This window comes from Zingiber officinale, chromosome 4B, assembly GCF_018446385.1.
Source record: "Zingiber officinale cultivar Zhangliang chromosome 4B, Zo_v1.1, whole genome shotgun sequence".
Taxonomy (NCBI): domain Eukaryota; kingdom Viridiplantae; phylum Streptophyta; class Magnoliopsida; order Zingiberales; family Zingiberaceae; genus Zingiber; species Zingiber officinale.
This window is the reverse complement of record NC_055993.1, coordinates 119,636,060-119,656,936: the sequence shown is the minus strand read 5'-3', so window position 1 is coordinate 119,656,936 and position 20,877 is coordinate 119,636,060. Positions and strand designations below refer to the sequence as shown.

The 20,877-nt window shown below is 33.8% G+C and overlaps 1 protein-coding gene across 2 annotated transcripts; it reads left to right on the top strand.

The window, feature by feature from the left end:
* The first annotated feature begins 873 nt into the window (after positions 1-873).
* On the top strand, positions 874-15,904 carry LOC121976258 (regulation of nuclear pre-mRNA domain-containing protein 1A-like). 2 transcript variants are annotated; one of them, XM_042528353.1, is made up of 9 exons: positions 1,082-1,206; positions 1,293-1,436; positions 2,368-2,468; positions 2,883-3,130; positions 5,700-5,819; positions 5,937-6,078; positions 9,571-9,710; positions 9,835-9,870; positions 14,891-15,904. In XM_042528353.1, the coding sequence occupies exons 3-9, from the start codon at positions 2,393-2,395 to the stop codon at positions 15,629-15,631; spliced, it is 1,503 nt and encodes a 500-aa protein (XP_042384287.1). In that variant the 5' UTR covers positions 1,082-1,206; positions 1,293-1,436; positions 2,368-2,392; the 3' UTR covers positions 15,632-15,904. The 2 variants fall into 2 exon arrangements, with proteins under 2 accessions (XP_042384286.1, XP_042384287.1); XM_042528352.1 differs by lacking the exons at positions 1,082-1,206; positions 1,293-1,436 and adding an exon at positions 874-1,048.
* Positions 15,905-20,877: the final 4,973 nt, after the last annotated feature.

Here is a 20,877-nt window from a genome sequence, read left to right as displayed (position 1 = left end):
GTGTAAAAAAATAAACAAAGCACCTATCAGGTATTTTATCCAAGAATATCCTTGATTTTTTAAGTTAGTGTAGCAGCTGCTAGTTATTATATCAGATAGCTGTTAAAATGTTGTTCTTTAATTTTGAGTATAATGATAGTAGCTATAATTGTTGTTATAATGTATAAAAGTTATTATATAGATATTATAATATGTAATATATAATACAAATAGTTGTAATATTGTAATAATTATTTAGTAATTTTTTAAAAGTGATTTTAATTAATTTAAAATGAGTTTAATAAAATTTAAATAATTTTGATCTAACTTGATAAAAAAAAAAATGAATAATGATAAGTAGAGAAAAAAGTCTTAAAAAAAAAATTAGGACATATAAATTAATGGTTCATCATTTTTATTTTTTTTTTAGGTCCCATCATTTTATACGTTTATCTCTAAATTTTTTTCTAAGATTTTTTCCTTTATATATTGTTTTTTAAAAAATATTTATATATAATAATATTCAAATTTTAAAATTTAATTATAACTATATAGTAACTACTATTAGCTGGTGTAGCATATAACAACAACTAGTGAATGATTGTTACAATATAAAAAATTATATATTTAATTTTAATCAAATTAAATCATAAACTATAAATCCTAAACACATTTAGACGTTATAGAGTAATTCTATCTATTTAATAGCTACAACTTACAAGCAACCAATCTGGAATAAAAGATATTTTCAAGACAAAATATCTGTCTTTTAATTTTTTTTAGTTTTTTAAAATTAATAAAGGAGGTTCATCATTTGATCATAACCTTTCGATTTTCGCTAAAAATAAATAAATAAGAAAAATAATTTCAGAAGTTGTAATTTGTAATTAGAAAAAACATATCAATCGATAGAAAAAGAATAGAAAGGGCGGACTCCGTCCCCGAAACCCTAACCACAAAAACGTAAAAACCTTAACCATCTCATCCATGCGGGGATCGAACCGACCAAGAGTTCTGCAAATTCCAGTCGCAGGTTCGCCTACCTCCGCCTCAGCCCTAGAATTTTCAGGTCAGATTTCCAATGGCTTCTCTTGTTCGATCCCTTTCAGCTCATTTCCTCTCTTCCTCCTTTCTTGCATAATGCCGAGCTGCTGCTTGCTTTGAAATGTGTTCCTCGAGTATTGAATTTGTCTGAGGTGGCGTGTCTGTGGTGGAATTACTAGTTAGGTATGCCATTTCCCCTTTAATCTAGGGGTTTATCGTCCTGAAGACGGTGTGCCAATAAAGCCCGGAATTGTTTATTACTTATCCAGTAAAGAAGCAAACTCGATGCTTTTGGACTGGAGTTGTGACCTTTATGGGAAGACGACCTCAAATGATCCTATTTTCTTTTCTCCCGTGTGTCAATCCGATGAAATGAGTACTTCCTGTTGGCTATCGCTTTTGGAAATAAATTGGTTCGTGTATCTCTGTCTGTCTGCTTGACTTTAGTTGCTATACTTTACTTCAATCTCCTAAGGTCTAGGCATTTGCTAGTTGTTGCTCCAACTAAATTCATCACGACCAAGTAGTTTCTGCCGTTCCTCTTTTACTTTGTCATTTAATTTGTCAATAAGCTTCAATATGATTCCAGTTACTAGTACTTGATTATTGGTACTTGCAGATATAAGTCAGTGGGAACCTTGTGCTATTACTTATCTTGTCGTATGTAGTCTTTAAGTATATTCAAATTTTTTACTTGTACATATTTGCTCCGTCCTAAAAATGTTAAGTCTATTTGTATAAACTGTCGATCTAATTTTTAGTGTAGTTCAGAGTTGCATGAGGATCAGAACATCAATATTTTTACAATCCATTAGACATTTCCCACTTTTGTTCTGTTGTGTAAATATCTAATTATGAAATCAATAAAATAATTACATGCATTCAGGTTCTTTTGAAATGTGTTTAAGGTCTGTCTGCTTTGATCTACCTATTTCTTACAGCTATTTATTAAAAATTGTATTCAAGCTCATGATGTGATGTAGGCTTGTGTAACAAATTCCGTATCATTTTTGCGTTGGCTTGAATGGTCCATGTGGCTTTTCTAGTTAGCTACCATATATTTTGTGTTTTTATTCAAAACGTTTTTACCCTTTTTATCTCAGTTAAATGATGAAAAAGCCATTTGTAAATATTGTAAACTCTAATAAGATATTTGAACCTAGTACTGTTAATTTTCAATTTTCAATTTTCAATTATTGTTTCTTCACTTTGTTAATTTCCTGTCGTTAAATCCTTCTGAAGAAAAAATTCATATTTTTAGGATTTGCATTGTATGTTTCTGATATTATATTGTTTTTCTCCTTCACATAATCTCATATCCTAATGCTATTCAATTCTTTCCAGCGTACTGAATTTCTGATAAGGAACAATGAATGGATCATTCAATGGGCAGATTTTGGTGGATAAGCTTACCAGACTTAACAATTCACAGCAGAGTATAGAGAGTATCCTTATTTATAAAATTATTTTAGATCTTTCGACTGGTGCACATGACTGCACAAAGTGTGGGGAAGAAATATGATAGATTTTAGAAGTATTAGTTCAATTAATTTTAGACCTTTTAGGATTTATAGATGTTATATGAATTGTATTTTTAGAGTTCCCATTTTTGGGATCTTTCTCCAATGCCTTATGATATATTGGATCAAGATTAGTATGTCAATTTTTATCTTTTCAATGTGTTGTCCATCCTGTATTTCGCTTTGGGCCTTCTTATGTACCACTATGATGATGTAAGGATAGTCTTTCTCCCTTGCTGAAATGCTCCAGCTCTTGATTGTTTTGTTCTGGCGAACAATGTTAGTTGTTTTTAGCAATAAAACACTGATCCGGATCTATTATGCTTAACTTTGGATTAGCCTTATCACATTGGTGCATCTTCCATCGGTACAAAGCTAAGCAAGTTGTTGAAACCTGGGAGCAACAATTCTATTCCTCCCCTAGGGAACAAAGAGTTTCCTTCTTGTATTTGGCCAATGATATTTTGCAGAACAGTCGGCGAAAAGGTTTAGAATTCATTAATGAATTCTGGAAAGTGCTTCCTGATGCTTTATCTGATGTATTTGCTAATGGAGATGATATTGGAAGGAAAACTGTGCAAAGATTGGTAACATAAAATTGCTTCTCTTATTTACATGTCTTTCTATCATCATTTGGAAGTACAATTATTTGCATTTTCTTATTTTCTTGTCTTTCATAACTTAATCCCCCCAAAAGATTAATCTCACAGATTCTTACTATTCTCAGAAACATTATACTAATTTACTATGAAGACTTCATGTGTAGGCTTATAGTCACAGTCACATTTCTGTTTATATTTCCTTTTGGGACTCAATCTGATTTTTTTAATACCAAATAGTCATATATTTGTCATGCCCGTCTTATCAACTGAACTAATATTAAGGGTGTGTTTGGTTGGGGGTTGTCCTTGGTAACCTTGATTTTCCATCCAAGGTTATCAACAAAAACTCTGTTTGGTTTAGGTAATCAATGATTTCCGAGTAATATTCCACGCTCGACACGTTAACAAAAGGGGCATACAATCAGGAATCGGAAAATTGAGGTTTTTCTTGATTTCAGGGTTAATAATTTTTTTACCAAAAATACCCTCCGATAAGAGAAAAACATAAAAAAATAGAAAAAATATAAAAAATAATAAAAATGTAAAAAAAAACATAAAAAATATAAAAAATAAAAAAAATAAAAAAAAACCTAAAAAAATATAAAAACATAAAAAAACCATAAAAAATAAAAATAGAAAAAATGTAAAAAATAAAAAAACGTAAAAAATAAAAAAAATAGAAAATTTTAAAAAATAAATTTTTTAAAAAAAGTAATAAACAAAAAAATTTAAAAATTTAAAATTAAAAAATGTAAAAATAAATAAAAAATAAAAAACGAAAGAATTAAAAAATGAAAAATGTCAAAAAAGTAAAAAAAATACATAAAAAATAAAGAAAAATGTGAAAAAGGAAATTTTTAAAAAACGTAGAGTTTATATAATAATAATAATAATAATAATATGTATAGTTGGTTTTGTAACTAAGGATAATATAGTAAAATATTAAACTAGGTTATTCATTAAAACCTTCAAACAAATAAGTTTTTGTTGCATTACCTAGGTTAAACCAAACAATATAACCAAGGTTAAACCAAACAATATAACCAAGGTTATACACGATAACTTGAACTAAACACACCCTAATAGTCAACGATGCTAAGCAGTATGTGCATTAGATCGTCCTCTAAACTTATTCCAGCAATACTCGATTGAATGTTTGGCATAACCACCATGAACACCATGTGGAATTGAATTTCATTTTTGATCATTTACATGTCGACCATCTGACATCTCCATGATATTGTTCAACAAAATGAAGTACATTCTTGAAATTCATTCCACTTTCTTAATATACAACACTTTCTTGAATAGCACAATACGTTCATTCCACATTCTTAAGAAAATGAAGTATCCTTGAATCAAATGACCATCAACATCTTTATACCTCGTAATGCATGTGACATTCTTTTGGAGTACATTTATCTTTAGGCAAAAATGGAAAGGGAGCCCCTTAATTTTGTTGTTGTCAAAAGGGCTCTCCATGTTAAAAAAAAATAAAATTCAAAGGGCGCCTCATCCTATTTTTCATATAAAATACTCTTATTCTAACACTGTTGCAAAGCTGTTACAAAATGGAGCAAAAATGCTACACATGGAGCATTATATTATATCAAAGTATTTTTTTTTTTTTCAAATTGGTTAAAATTGCTTCAACTTAGTCTAAATTGCTCCAACTTGATCAAAATTGCTCCAACACTGTTTTTGGTTAGAACTGCCACAACATTGAGAAGGTTGACTAAAATTTTGGTCAAATTATTGCAACATTGAGAAGGTTGACTAAAATTTTGGTTAAATTATTGCAACATTGACTAGGTTGACCAAAATTGTTTGTAATCAAATTTGCCCAAAACTACTACAAAAGTGCTAGAAGAAGGGTATTGATGGGGTGCTCTTTTGATATTTTTTTCAACATAGGCGCTCTTTTAACGATAACGAAACTAAGGTGGGGTGCCCTTTTGAGCTTTGGAAAGGGGAAACCATAAGTGTGGAAAGGTGATTGACTATGATTATCTTGGGTTTAGATGAGCATAAAGAGTAAAGAGGGTTTTGTCGACATAGATGAGCATCTTCCATGTAGAAGTTTTGGCTAGTGGAAGATCATAATGAAGGTGGAAAAACACTTGCAACTTAAGAGAAAGGGTTTTATTGTCGAACAAGCTCGGGCTTGTGATGAAGGTGGAAAATGCTCATGGCTTAAGTGGAAGGTTCGTCGTTGCAAAAGAAAGCTTAGGCTTGTGGAAGATGCTCAAAGATACTTGCAACTCAGATGCTCATGCTCATGGAAGACACTCGCGATGAAGGCAAAGCAACATAATTTGTCCATTTGCACACGGGTATTGGTGTTTCTAGTGTGTTGGCCAATAGATGGAATGAAACATTTCGTCTTTGCAGATTGAAAGATTAAAATTTGAAATCATGCTACATTGATTCTGCAAATGCTGCTTGTTTACACATATCTTTTTGACTAATGGGAAAATGTAACTGACATCCTCCCAACCTTATTTTTCTTCATGCAACTTCACTTTTTTTGTTTCTAAATTAGTAATCTTTTTAGGTTAACATTTGGGAAGAGCGGAAAGTTTTTGGTTCACGGGGACAAATTCTCAAGGAAGAGATACTGGGAAGGAAGCTTGAAGATAAAAATAAAAATGGAAAGGCAATTACTCAAAACTTGGTAAGGAGCTTTAGTTGTGGGGTGTATTTGTCTAAGCCTATCGGTTCGTCCGAAGTTTGTGCATTATAGTTTGATACACTGTACTTTTGTGTTTAAAAGTCTGTTTGATTTGTACAGAACCAATCTAGTGGAATACTGGAAAAGATTATTTCAAGCTATGATAAACTTTCTGATGAAGATTCTTTATTTGGAAAATGTCAAGCTGCTCTTAACATCATTGATAAAGTAGAAAAGGAACTGGGAAGTGATTTTGAAATAGGTATATTTTCTTATCTGTTAATAAGTATCTGCTTGAGTTTCATTTGCACTTCTTCTTTACACTATTATTCCTTAGGAAAAAAAACTTGTTTCAGTTAGTAGCTTATTCATTACCTATCAATTTTACTCTTATAGGCTTAAACAAATTGACTTTATTTGTCTGTTGTTTTTTCATGATTGCTTCTCACTAAACAAGTAAGTCTTCAGTCAATCCTAGGTTCATATTCTACTTTTTAACACAAGGTTTTGAGTTCTCACCCAGAATTTGTAAATAAATAAAGTACCAATTTTTGTCTGCGAGGAGCATGATATTGCAATAAGGGGCAATGCACATTAGCTAATGTAACGAGATACAAAAATGTTTCAGTGCACTAACATGGACACACTCTTAAGCATTAGAAAAACATCCTCTTTGACTATAGTGCTCAAACTGTAAATTAACCAGAAATTCCAATTAGCAGGATTAGAAGGACCTAACAATTTTTTAATCTGACAATTGGCTGTATGTGTTATCTAATTTTGGTATTTAAAGTGTAGACAAATTACTTTCTTTCAAATACTTGTTAGAATGTGCATAACTCATGCCATTTCATTTCCTTGAACAAAGGTTTAAAGCAAGGTTTAAAATTTTGAGCCGTGTTAAAGTTTTGGTCCCAGACCAGAACGATACGTTTTCGGTACTATATCATGTCGTGCCGATATGTTTTTGGTACTTTTTTTTAAAATATAAGTGTATATTAATTAAAAATTAATTTTATTAATATTTTATTGCTATATATGCTCACTATTAATGTTATATTTCAGGTGTTGAGGTGCTGAGTTGTATTTTCTCATAAAATATTTGATGCATATTAAATTTTTACTTAAAAAGGTATAAATTTAAAAATTGTTTTTAATTATTAACATATATAATTATTTTTTAAAAATATTTAAAAGATATAAAAGTAATTCTTAAAATACCTATTTTTTAAAAAATATGTAATTCTCAAAATTCAAAACTAAATCTAAAATTATAAAATTATTTGAAAGGATCAAAGGTAATTATAAAATTATTTGAAGATCTTAAATTATTTTTTGAATGTATTTGTAAATTTTTAATTTTTAAAAATTTATTTAAAATGTTTAAGAATTGTATTTTGAAAATTATTTTAAATTCACATTCAATGTTCAACATATATTAAAAAATTTAAATTATTTTATAATTTTTTTAAATTATCCTTTAAAATTAAAAATTAAAAAATGCAGTGAATTGTCATGGTGTTAGGTAGCCGGTGGAACAGTAAATTCTGCTAGTGTCGATCAGCGGCACGGCATGAAATTTAAATCCATGGTTTAAAGTACTAGCCAATTTTTAATTTGACAATTGAATGTATTTAATATGTACTTCCAGCATCCAAAGCATAGATCAACTACTTTGAAATATCAAACAGTATTACCAAGAGAGAAAGAAATACAACAAAAAAGGAAACAAAGTTGAGAAATAAATTAGAGAATAATCCGTCATTAGTGCTTTTGCAAATAAATTAAACAACTTAGAATATATTTCAATATTGGCACATCTACAAATAAATTTTAAATCTCAGTTTATCATTTGTTAATTTGGGGATTGATGTTTTTTTTCTTTTGGTAAATAATTAAGGGATAATTGTATCCTAGTTAGAGTCTAACATGTGTTCTTTATTATTTCCTAGTTTGTTTTAGATTGAGGTAATAAAGTCATCTTATGTTTAGGTAATATTCAACTTTTGATTACTGAATACTATCATCTCCTATGCAATTTAGTTATCATCCATAAAATTAATTAAAATAAAAATACCATCATTAACATTCTCTTTTACTTGCATGTTAATTTATTTACCATCTTTCATATTTTCATGCATTATATTTATTGTACCTCCATGGGCATAGCCAAGTTGGTACTTGGTGGTAGATTGTCACATGAGAACAGGGATCGAATCCCTAGAGAAACAATCCCTTTGAGGAATAAAATCCCTCTCACCGGTCAATGTGATTTACTCCTTTCATCTTGCTGTGGGGTTGGTGGTGAGGGACGCTTAGTGTGAGCGAGTCACTTTTTGCCACATGCATTATATTTATCGTATATTATTATTATTATTATTATTATTTATTTATTTTAGAGTTGAAGGGGAGTTTTAGCGCGATGGTAATGTTGTTAAGGTTGTGTATAATAGACCCTTCTCTGAAATCCCGCATTGTTGGGAGTTTCGTGTTTGTTGTGTTATTTATCTAAGTTTAGATCTGCATAATGGGAGGAAACACTATAACTATTCTACATTTATGTGAGATATAAATTTTAGTTAATGTGAGTATATCAACCAAACTATACTCTTGCGAACAATGAGCTTAATTTCTTGAGAGCTAGAATTAATCATCCAAATAATTATTTTTATGCTTCTAACTCTGAATAACATGCATACTTGATGCAAATAGAAGAGCAGTTTGAGAAAGCAATTTTAATATTTTTATTATTTTTATTATTTTTATTATTTTTATTGAGTCGCTTTTGGTATTCGTGCGCAAATTAACGGAACCAATAGTTATCTGCTGCATCAATACTTATACTCAACAATATTATCTAGACAAGAATTAAAAACTTTTGCATTGTAAATCTATGCATGTTAGGACGGATGCTGTGCAATAATTGTTTGGAGATTATCATATCATATTGTACAATTGTTAGATTTTTTTTTCTTCTCTGGATCCACCACAATAATTATTTGAAAATTATATAAAATTTCTGGCATCGGGAATGATATGCAAATTCTTTGTTCTTTTCCATATATTTCTGATTGTGACAAGTAGCATTCTCCTTTAAAAGTCTATAGGCCTAAAATTAAAATTTTTAAACATAACTTTTAATTTGGCATTTGAATAATGATGAGTCTATTTGAGAAATAAAGTGCAACACGTCCAACGCCTGAAAGTCAAAGTTTGATATGTTAAATAGGTAATCAAAGGAGCCTTTATCAAGCTTCTTGAATGTATATATTTATGAGTCCTTTATGTTTCTTTTCCCATGTTCTAAGAGTCCACCTAAGGACAAGTATGTGTGGTTTCTGTACTGCTGTAGTATGAAATAAAAAAGTGAGATTTAAAATTATTTTTTCAGATTGTGCGATATAATTTGCATATGGTGTGATGCTTAGGATTCTTTGGTGTGATGCCTAAGTCTCTTCAACAGGTTTTAAACTATATTTCAGTTTCCTACACTACCTATCTTCAAATAATCAGACTCTCTTCTTGTGTTGCATCAATTTCTAAATAATTTTTGTAGTCCATCTGGTAGACAAAACCATATTTACATCTCACTGACAGGTAGCTGCGTTGCGATCCCTTTTATCATGTTTGGAATTTGATTCACTGCATGCTAAATAGACGATGAATAATATTAGTTTGACTAAACCTTATCTGTCAAATTTTATTTTGTTTTTGGACATCACACCTTCAGATTAATCCAGTGGTTGTTGAATAGGAAGTGCAAATGGATCTGAAATTATTGGTAACTTACAAATTCAGCATGGCATTCTAGGAGAGTGCATTGAGCAACTGAAGGCATCTGAATTGTCTAGAGCAACTCTAATCTCATATTTAAGAGAGGCACTTAATGAGCAGGTGCAGCTGGCTGACGTTTTAAACATCTCTAGTATAATGGACTTATTTTAGTTTGCTGAATTTTCTTCATTTACATGACCAATTTTATTTATCTGTTTTTTCTTTCATTTTTATTGATTTTCAGGAACTAAAGGCTGAACAAACTGGCCACCAACTCCAGGTAATCTTCTTGTATTTTTCAAATTATCTTTGCATCAGTTGCTCCAGCCTCTAAAGATGCACTTTTTTTGGGTTCTTGTTTGATTAACAAGACTGTTGAATTTGATTCGAATGTCACTAACGCGCATTCATGTCTGAAGACGTGTTAAGGTTTCACAAATTAAGCTACAGTTATAACTCCCTCTTACACAAGAAACATACTTCCATCCCTATTTATAGAACCATATTCTTAGGTTCAAGGTCATCATATTAAGGTTTGTATTAGGGGGTGCAAACGAACCAAATCGAGCCGAATAGTATGAGAATATTGATATTTGAGTTCGAACTTGAAAAATTATATATGATATTCAAATTCAATTTGAAGCTCAAAAATATAAATAATTTTGGCTCGAGCTCGGTCCTAATTGTTCAAACTATTCATGCAGAATTGAACTATAGTTCGAAATGATTTAAATTCGAATTTGGTTCGAGTTATTCGGACCTTAATTTGAGCATATTTAAATTAAAATTATGTAAAAATAATCAAAGTTCAAGTTCGGTTTGCGAGCGGCTCATGAACAATCGAAAAAAATATTATGGGTTCGAATTCGGCTTGAAAAAATTATCAAACATGTTCGAATTCAGTTCGAATTCGATAATTTCGAATATGAATCAAATATTTTTTGGGTCGGCTCAAAAAGCTCGCAAATAGGCTTGATTCGTTTGCACCCCTAGTTTGTATGTTGCAATATTCAGTTAAAAACTTCTAAGATAATTTTTAATTGATTGTTTAACTTGTAATATTTCTTACATCCTGAAATAAACAAATTAATCTAATATTTTATTGGTATTTGGTTAGTATATTTAGTTTTTCAATAACCAGAACAGAATACATCTCACCTTGATAAAAAATGTATGAAATATGTCCATTTCATTCCATTCAAAATTGAAATATTGTGGACAACTAAGTATTTCTACATTTGGCTACTTGTGATAATGAAAATCATCAACTTGAAGTTTAATTGATCCACGAGATTGAGAGGATGATGATGATATTTGATAAAGGAATTGGAAGATGACTTTGACACTGTTTTACTTCTCATCTATGTTATTGCAACTCTAGTATGAACATCCAACATATATAGACAGGGGTAGATGAAAGAGTACAAGAAATGCATCTTCTGTCACTATTGACTTCATCGTTATCATTGAGTCAGTGTTTTGATGTGATAAGTCTTGTTCTTCTTCTTAGTATGGATATTGACTCCATGGTGTGATAAAATGAGAGTGCGAAAGTATGCCAACCTCATTACCACAAGATACAGTTCATTAGTTCTGGTTACAGCCTCATTTAATCAATCACTCGATCTTAAAGAATTATAAAATAGTCCAAAGATTTAACTCTTAAAATGACACTTGCTGACTTGTCTGAAGCTCAATTAAGAAAATTAGTGATCTAAAAATGGAGCCAATCTTAGCATTCCATGTGATTCTCCCTACTTTTCTTGATGATCCTATTTTGGAGACCGAATCCTCTACCAGGGGATGGTCCACAATACAATTACGGTTGGATTGCGGTCGCGATTCGGCCATAATTGGTTGCGTTCCCTTCTGGGTTCATTTTCCCACCTAGATTATAGTTTGGGTCAGGGTGGGTGGCCAGAGGACGCCCCCCTATTAGGCGTCTGGCCACCTACCCACCGCTGGCGGCCTCCGAGCGGCCGGCCGCTCACCCCGACTCAAACTATAATCTAGATAGAAAGGTGAATCCAAGGAGAGATCACAACCAATTGTGACTGAATCGCTGTCGTCATCCGACCACAATTGTATTGTGGACCATCCCTGATTCATAAAAAGTGGACCAGAAGATCCTCTCTCCAGTATTTTGTCAAGTGATAAATTTGCTTATAGCGGTTTTATTAAGACATTGATAATATGCTGTTTGTTGGTACTTGTTATCTCAAGTTTGTCAACTATGATTTGATTTTTTTTCCTCTTACACTGCATACCAAATTGAGAGTTTTATCATATATGAGAAAAATTGCAGTGAAATTTGGAGCTTCATTTTTATTTGTTGACCTTTTCACTTGTTGCACTCTTTCAGTCTCTTCTTAGCGTTGTCATTTTCAGACATTGAAGCTGCAATTGATATATGAATGAAATTTCACCTTTCAGTAACTTGCAATATTTCTTATATTAGAAGAAACAATTAGAGAAGATGACTATGAAGTTAAGTTTGGCTCCTTGAAGACCAATACTGCATAAGAAAGTGTCAATACGACCTTTCTTTTATTTATTGAAAGGGATAATAAAGAAAATGTTGACAATTTGTGGGGACCTAAGTTTTTTTAAGTGAAAGAGAATGATGCAATAAAAAAAGATAGAACTTTTTAAAATATAAATAAATCAATCCAGTAAATAAACTAATTCTTGAATTAATTTTGAACTTGTTATAAATTTATTAATTTTTTATTTTTGTTCTACGAAATCTAGTCTGTTTATGCAATGTCATGATCCCTTTTGGGAGCACATGGATTTTATCCTACATCTTCTAAGTCCTGTGAGATTAGTTGTTGCAGCGCATGCCCTTGCTCTTGCTAGTGCTTACCATTTGACTGTCTCTCCACATGACAATGTTTTTCCTTTTTTACGTGTCATTGTCTGAGATTCCTCCTACCCTTACCTCATTGCTCCCATTGTGTATATATATGATCCATCTTTTTAGTTGATTAGTTGGGTTTAGTTTCCAATATATCTAAGTTCAATTTGATGAGCTCTTTTTTTTGTCTTTTTCTTTATAAAAGTCATGCCTATTGAATGCATTGAATCAAATCATCATTCATTAATCTTTTATAGTCTTAGAGCATCCACATCAACTTCCCTAAATACAAAATTTACTTTAAATTTTATGAAAAAAAAAATTACATCAGCTACCCTATCCATTCCCTAAATTTAGATTTCATAAATAGTACTTCTTTAAATTTATAGATTGAAATCCATTCCATAAGCATTAAAATATCATTTCATTTGGGAGATAGAAAAAATAAAGGGAATCGATTTGGTAATGAAAAGTAGATATTAAATAGGGAGAGAGAAAAAATAATAAAAAAGTGGGAGAGAAGAAAACAACAAAAAAAATAAAGTTAACGGAAATTTTAGGGTAGTTGATGTAGTGTGTATTGAAAACTAATTGTCTAAATTTAATAAAGTGAGTGGTTTATCCCAAATTTTAGAGATATTCTAGAGAAACTGATGTAGATGCTCTTACAGCTGAATGTAGCTTATCACAGTACTAATTCTACAATCCTAGAACTCTAACAACTTTGTTGGATAACATAGATTCATTTCAGTAATAAGATTTTGGCACAGCTCATATATACACGAAAACAATTTGTTCCAGAAGATTTAAAGTCCTCAAACACTCATCATGATGAGTTTGCTCAGAAGAGTTAAATGCCCCCAACCATTCATATTGTGTGATTCCCATCTGTTTGGGGGGTCAACCTTTTTCACTCAGACTTAGGCCGGATACTGACAGTTTTTATAATCCCCAAATAATGCACACACAATGTTTATAATTTGAAAATGGTGAACCTAATAGCTTGTTCTCATCAGTCATATCAAGGTGGCTCTATGGGGTGTTCACACACAATATGCACGTGGAGTCTCAAATCCATCAGAATACAGTTGGAAGACTCAACCACCTTGCTGGTGGTATATTGGCATTTGGCAGTTGAAAGTACTATTAAATCACATTTAAATTCTAGGAACTTGCTGCAGGTTGAAATAGAAGTGTTTAACCATTAGAATTGTTGCGTTTATGGTTGCCCAACTTTAGTCGTTGTCCTACATTAGTACAATATGACCCAATCTCTTATTAGCATGCTATCTTTATAACAATTAAATTTGTGTTCCTTAAGTCAGCTGTAGTTACAACTACTTCCACATTGCATTTTATCATAAGCATGTAGATAGGGCCTAGGATCCTTCTTCTATCTTCCTCATGTTGGCAATCAGTATTATTATGACATAAAATAATTCCCTAATTTAGATTGATTAAGAATGGCCAAAACTCAAGCAATACAATGCATGCTTAAGTAGCTGCAGAATATAGCTTCTTAATGCTAAATAACAAAGATTTTGTGGCTCATATTCTGGTTCTATACAATTGTGCCATTCTTCATGCTTTAATGCACTGCGATCTTAAGTTTCTATCTTGTAGTATTTGAGCTAGTGCAGTATCAGTGTTAGTAGTTTCTTCTATGCTTTATGAGAAGCCATGAACTATGGAATAATACTTCGACGCTTTACCACCTCTTCTTTCAGACAGATTTATCTTTGGTCATCCACCTATGTTCTGGCTTCATTAGTGGTGATTGATACGAGTGTAATTTTTTGTTTACACCTAGTATCAAATTACATGTTCGTTCACAGTTTGTTCCTTCTCCTTTCTGATAAATTGTGTTTGGACGCTGAGCATCTAGTCTATCTTCTGCCCCTGTGGGAATCAATGTAACCTCAACAAATACTGATAGCATTAAATATGTGAATCACGCTGTATTAGCAAGGAGATATTTGCCGTTACGTCATAGACGTTCATTGAAGTTTTTCGACATATGCTTTCTAGTTCATGTTCATAACTTTGTTGTCAGATTTCTAGGAAATATGCACAAGCCATGTTAGTCTCAATTGCTTGCAGTTTGGAAAATATGTTACAAATAAGGTATAACACTTTTTTTTGGGCCAAATTGCGCTAATTGATGTTTGCAGATTTATGTAGTGGAAGGATTACACCAAAAAATAGCTAATGATTTCTCTCAATCCACATATATACCTTGACGCCTTTTCCACTTGCTTAGTATGCTATGCTTTTCTTCAACCCCTGGTTTCTCACTGCTTCCCTACAAGATTGGATCTTATTCCCTTTTTGGTACTTCAACAATGTGTACTTAACTTGCATTCTCTTTGTTGAGCACTGCAATTCGTCATTCCTTTCTCTTTATTTTTTCAAGTGATAGAATTTCTCGTCACGCGTTTTCCAGGTCGCTGAATTACGATGCAAGCAAGCAGGTAACATCTTATCGCAGCTCAATGTGGAACAACAACCTCCAGCCACACAGAACCCGACTGAGGCATTACGCTTTGCTCCTGAAGTGACTGCTAGCTCTGCTGTTGATGCTCAAATCACGCTGAGTAGATGCACCCAGGAAGAACCCCTCCCTGACATGAAACCTTCTCTCAGCGAAGAGAACAGGAAAACAGAAGCTGCTGCAGTTGCAGCGAAACTCACAGCATCTGCTTCTTCAGCCCAAATGCTAAGCTTCGTCCTCTCATCTCTGGCCTCGGAAGGCGTCATCGGCCCGGCAAATAAAGAAGAATCCCCTGATAGCAAAAGGCTAAAGCTACAGAACAGCCTGCCCCCACCTCACCCTCTTCTTCAAGTGCCGATGCCGCCGTCATTTTCCCATCCGGAAGCAATGCATCAGCTTCCTCCTCCGCAATCGTCATCCCCTAACCTGGAACCACCATCCACTTCAGTGTCACTCGCGACACCATCACCATCAACTTCTGTCCAATTCATGCAATCTGCTGCGGGGCCTATGACAGGCGTCCCTTACGCGTATGGCTCAGCTCCGCCACCTCTACCAAACTATCCAATGTTTGGCATGCATCCCAATCTAAGTTCTCCAAGCCCATTCTACAGCTTTCAACCACCTGAAGGCCCCAACCTCGTTTTGCAACCACCGTTGCCATCGGGACCACCTCCCCTGACTCGACAATAACATGGTTTCTTGTCTAGGGAGCATAAAAGATTCAACTGATGCTTATAACTTGCCCCCGTATACCCATGCAAGCTCACTTTGAACCTATGTATAATCTTAAATTGCCCTGTGATCGGAAGCTTAAGCATGTACATTCTGTTATGACATTTACCGACACCATTGTGGTTGAAGATATTGCTCTACTGAGTCGTGTTTTAAGAGATTGAATTGTAGTGTTAACAAATGAGAACAATATTACTATGAACATATTATCTTTGACCATTGTTAGTATCAGTCTCTCTCTCTCTTTTTTTTTTTTTTGATTTTAGTATGTTGGTTATAACTCTGATCTCATATTTATTTAAATATGATGATGATATAATAGGAGATAGAGTTTAATGACGTAAAAGAATTTATACAGCCGACTTCATCTAGTGGGAAAAGACTTGATTGTTGTTGGTTATAAATCTGGTCTCATATTCTATATGTTGGAAACGACTCGAATGTAGGAATTAGAGCAGCGTTTATGTTAAGTTTATATGCACTTCACGTCTCATCGTAAGTTGTTGATGAGATGCATTCAATTAGTTAGAGGGGCGGATTTACACTACGACGAGGAGTCGTGGCACCTCTTGGTGACCTCATGTCGTCAGAGCACGGAGCACGCGAACCTCCAGCTTTCAGTCGTCGTCGACGGTATTTCTGGGGGTGTCAGCGTCGACAGATGCTGCAAGGAGTTGGTACATCCCTTCGGGTGACTTCGCGTCGCAGGTACTGCAAGCGATCCAGCAGGTGTCGTAATCACTCAACAATTGTAATTCAATTAAAAATTATTTAGCGCCAGCCAAATTGTTAATTTTCATAATTTATTTAAAATTTAAAAATATTTATTTTTATATTTTGAAAACAAGTGAAGATTTTTTTTTAAAAAAAAAGATTATTTAATTTTTAAAAATATTATAATTTTTATTAAGATAATAGGTTTTATTAAAAAAAATAGTTATTGTTTTTAAAAAAAATCTAGGCATCTAAACTTTTTATTCATTATTGTTCAATGTGTCTTAAAAGCGAGGTTCGACCTTGCTACCTCGCCGAGAGGTCGACGGCGAGGTCCAATCTCGGGACCTCATTACTTACAGCAACACAAAGAGCAAGAGTCAACTGCAACGATAACAAAATCCCCTTTTCACACAAAAATATGTCTCGGGAAAAGGACAAACTTCGAAAGAAAGTGAGGGATTTTGACTTCCAGATCTAAAAAAACAGACAAAAACAATGAAAAAATAATAGATGTTTGAGTAAAGAATGTGGAAAAGATTGTGAATTATCAACTCAAAGAATCGTTGATCACTTGCACTGCTCCTTAGGGATGAGGTCTGTTGGAAAAAAGAATTACGGGAGAAAAAATAAAAAATTTATAAGAAAAGAGCTTACTCTATATGAAAGAGGAGGAGAATAAAACAAAGAATTCAACTTAAAAAAAGTATATATTTATAAATTTATTGGATAAGCACTAATCTCAAATACATTGAATTTAAACTTATTTTCTTTATTTTATCTTTACAAACTCTTATCTTATTAAGATTGTCACTCATCAAATTCTATCCTTATCTTTGAATTCTCATTCTTATCTAGAAATATCATATCATCATATTCTATCTCTATTTGCCACTTCATTATATTTTACCTCTATCTATAATTAAGTTTAATTTTCAACACCTCCTCTTAAACTTAATTTTACAACTCCAAGCAAATTTTGTATATTGATAAAGTCTTCAAATTTGAATGATTTGTTAAAAATATCAGCAACTTGATTTTGAGACTTTATGTATTCCATTTGCACCTTTTTTCTTGTAATACACTTTCTGATATAGTGATAGCGTGTATTGATGTACTTGCTTCTATCATGGAAAATTAGATTCTTTACTAGTGCTATTGCAGACTTATTATCAATTCGAATCTTAGTTGTCTTATATCCTTCAAGAAGTAGAGTGTTAACTCCCATGTATGATGTATCTTTCTTTTCGATCATCTTTACTTCTTCATCCATCACATCTTTTCACTTTTTGCTTTTTATAGTTTCATGGAAATCCATAGGCTCACAATTGGTAAAGAGGCAACAGAGAGTAAGATTATCCTGATTTTTAGTTACCTCGTAAAGTCTCGTAAGCTTCTAAAGCGTGGTACTCTTTCACTTAAATTTTCACTTGAAATTGATGCAGTTGAGCTTTCTTGAGTACTTAATGTTAGTATTACCAATGGAGTAGTAGACTTCTCTCTTGTTTGCTCGTTGCTTCACATCTTCTTCTTCTTCAAAGTATGGAAAGAAGTTGTAATTTTCAAATTCCCAATTACATTCTTCTTCATTAAATACAACATCCTGCACATGAATGTGGGTTATACTCCCAAAAAGTCTTAGATGAGAAATCCCATGTTTTCTTCCTCTCCATGCTTCTTGTGGTGTCTTGCCCCACACACTCTTCGTTGGTGATTAGTTGGATAAGTATACTGCACATGCAACCGCTTCTGCCCAAAGGTCCTTTGGTAGCCTCTTGCTTTTGAGAATGCTCCTTGCTATATCAAGGATGGTTCGATTCTTTCTTTTCGCCACTCCATTTTGTTGAGGGGATCTTGGAACCGTCAAGGGTCGTCGTATTTCGTTGCCTTCACAAAATTCTTGAAACTCCTTTGAGATAAATTCTGCTTCTCGATCAGAACGCATAGTTTTGATATAGAGATCACTCTCCTTTTCTACGGTAGTTTTAAATATCTTGAATATGTCGAAGACCTCCAATTTTTGCTTCAAGAAATATACCTAAGTTTTTCGAGAAAAATCATCTATGAAAATAATGAAATAATTATTCTTACTAAGTGAACTTGGCTTTATCGGGTCATAAAAATCCGTATGTATAAGTTCAAGTGGCTTTTGGGCACTTGAACTTGACTCATTTGGAAAACCTCTTCTAAATTGCTTCCGACGTAGACATATTTCACATAATTGATCAAAATGTTTAATGCAAGGTAGTCCTCTTACCATTTCCTTCTTTGAAAGCAATTCTAGTCCTCCAAAATTAAGATGTCCAAATCGAAGATGTCATAGCCAAGTGATGTCTTTATAACAAGCTTTGAGACAATTGATAACATCATTTTGAATATTAAGCAAGAGCATTCTATTTCTTAACATAGACACTTTAGCAATTAAGCAACCAAATCATCTTTCAAGATAAACATATTATCTTTTAGATGAATATCATATCATTTTTCCAAGAGTTGTTCTAAGCTCAAAATGTTGTTCTTCATATTTGGCACAAAGAAAACATTTGAGATAAATTCATGTTTTCCATTCTTCAAACGGATGAGAATGTTACCTTTGTCTTTCACCTCGATCTTTGATTCATCTCCGAAGGATACATTACTACCAACTGATTCATCAAGCTCTATGAACATGTTTCTTTTTCCACACATATGATTGCTTGCACCAGTATCAAGATACTAGATCGTATCTTCGCCTCTTTCATTATCTTTACATGCTAGTGGTAAGGTGTCATCTTCTTCTTTCCTTTCTTCCATATAATTTGCTCTTTCATATACTTTATTCTTGGGTGATCTACATTCTTTAGCATAATGTGTCGAGACCGATGTGCCCGCTAGAGTGGGGTGAATAGTATTTCATCGCGCTTGCGTCAGTTTGCTTCGTCTTGTTGTTGTGCAGCGAAATACTCGAAGACAAACACTCACAATGCTAACAACCAGGATTTACTTGGTATCCACCTCAAGAAGAGGTGACTAATCCAAGGATCTACACACGACACGCTATCTCCACTATGAACAACTCCTTCTCGGTCACAGCCGGAGGCGGAGAAGCCTCGTACAAACTCACACACAACACAAACACAAATACAAGAAGAAACTCAAATAATACAAGTGAATACACCTTTCTTCTTGCTACTTGTTGTTGCCTCTTGAACCTTGGGGATGCTCCCCAAGTGCCTTCAAGAACTGGCGTGAGTGCTGGAGAAATCGCTGTGAAGATCGGAGAAAAATCGCAGGAGAAGATCACACGGATCTAGCGAAGAAAATGCTTCGCCCGGGCTTTAAACAGTGCTCCCAATCGATCGAATTCATCCACAATCGATTATCACGTCAACACTGCTCCATCGCAGCCGTCCATCACCTGGATCCTTCGCAACGGTCACTTCTCAATCGATCGACCGATCGATTGAGACTACCTGAATCGATAGCCCGATCTATTCAGAACCTTTCTGTGCTCTCGCATCCGCGCGAGAGCTTCTATTGCCCAATCGATCTACCAATCGATTGGCAGCTCCCAATCAATCGCCCGATCGATTGGCAGCTCTCAATCGATCGCCCGATCGATTGGGAAAACCTCTGTGCTCACCATTCCATATCCCAATCGATCGACCGATCGATTGCGCCTTCCCACAATTGCAGCACACTCCAATCAATCGACTGATCGATTGGACCCTGATTCAATCGATCTCCCGATTGATTGACCAGCCTGGATTTGACTCAAAGTCAAGTCCAAAATCTCCAACCCAACTCCTGATCAACCGTGTCCTGTTGGGTCTCCATGCCTAGCATTTGGTCACACCCGACCAACTTCGAACTAGCCTTCTAACCTCCTCCATCAGCCTTGCGTCCCTCGGATATCTCCCCATCCTTCACGCCTTGCCTTCAAGAGCTTCCTTCGCCCTCATCCTAGTTGTCGAGTTTTCCTTGCCAAGTCATACCAGGACTTACCTTGCCAAGACCACATGCTTGGACTTACACCCTTTGCCAAGATCACACTTGGACTTTCTAACTACTTGGCTCCTCACCAGGACTTTCCACTTGCCTGGCTCATCACCAGGACTTTTCAATTGCCTGGCTCCTCACCAGGATTTTTTCCTTGTCTGGCTCCTCACCAGGACTTTCTCCTGCCTAGCTCCTCACTAGGACTTTCCTGTTGCCTGGCTCCTCACCAAGACTTTTCAAATGCCTAACCTCCAGTTAGGACTTTCCCAGTCAAGTCTCCTGTCAACCTTGACCTACTTGACTTGTATTCTCATCAACCTGGTCAACCCTTTGACCATCTCCATAACCGGACGATTGCTCCAGCAATCTCCTTATATTGTCAAACATCAAAACTCAAATCCTGACTCAAACTTGACTCAACTCAAGCTTAGTCAAATTGATCAAACTTGACCTAGGGAAATTGCCCCAACATAATGCTCAAACTTGTCATAATTATAGCACTTAATTTGAGA

Coding starts and splice junctions, on each gene's coding strand:
- LOC121976258 (XM_042528352.1), top strand. CDS start 2,393: ATGAATGGATCATTCAATGGGCAGATTTTGGTGGATAAGCTTACCAGA. Junction 5,820..5,936: donor AGGCAATTACTCAAAACTTG/GTAAGGAGCTTT, acceptor TGATTTGTACAG/AACCAATCTAGTGGAATACT. Junction 9,711..9,834: donor GAGAGGCACTTAATGAGCAG/GTGCAGCTGGCT, acceptor ATTGATTTTCAG/GAACTAAAGGCTGAACAAAC.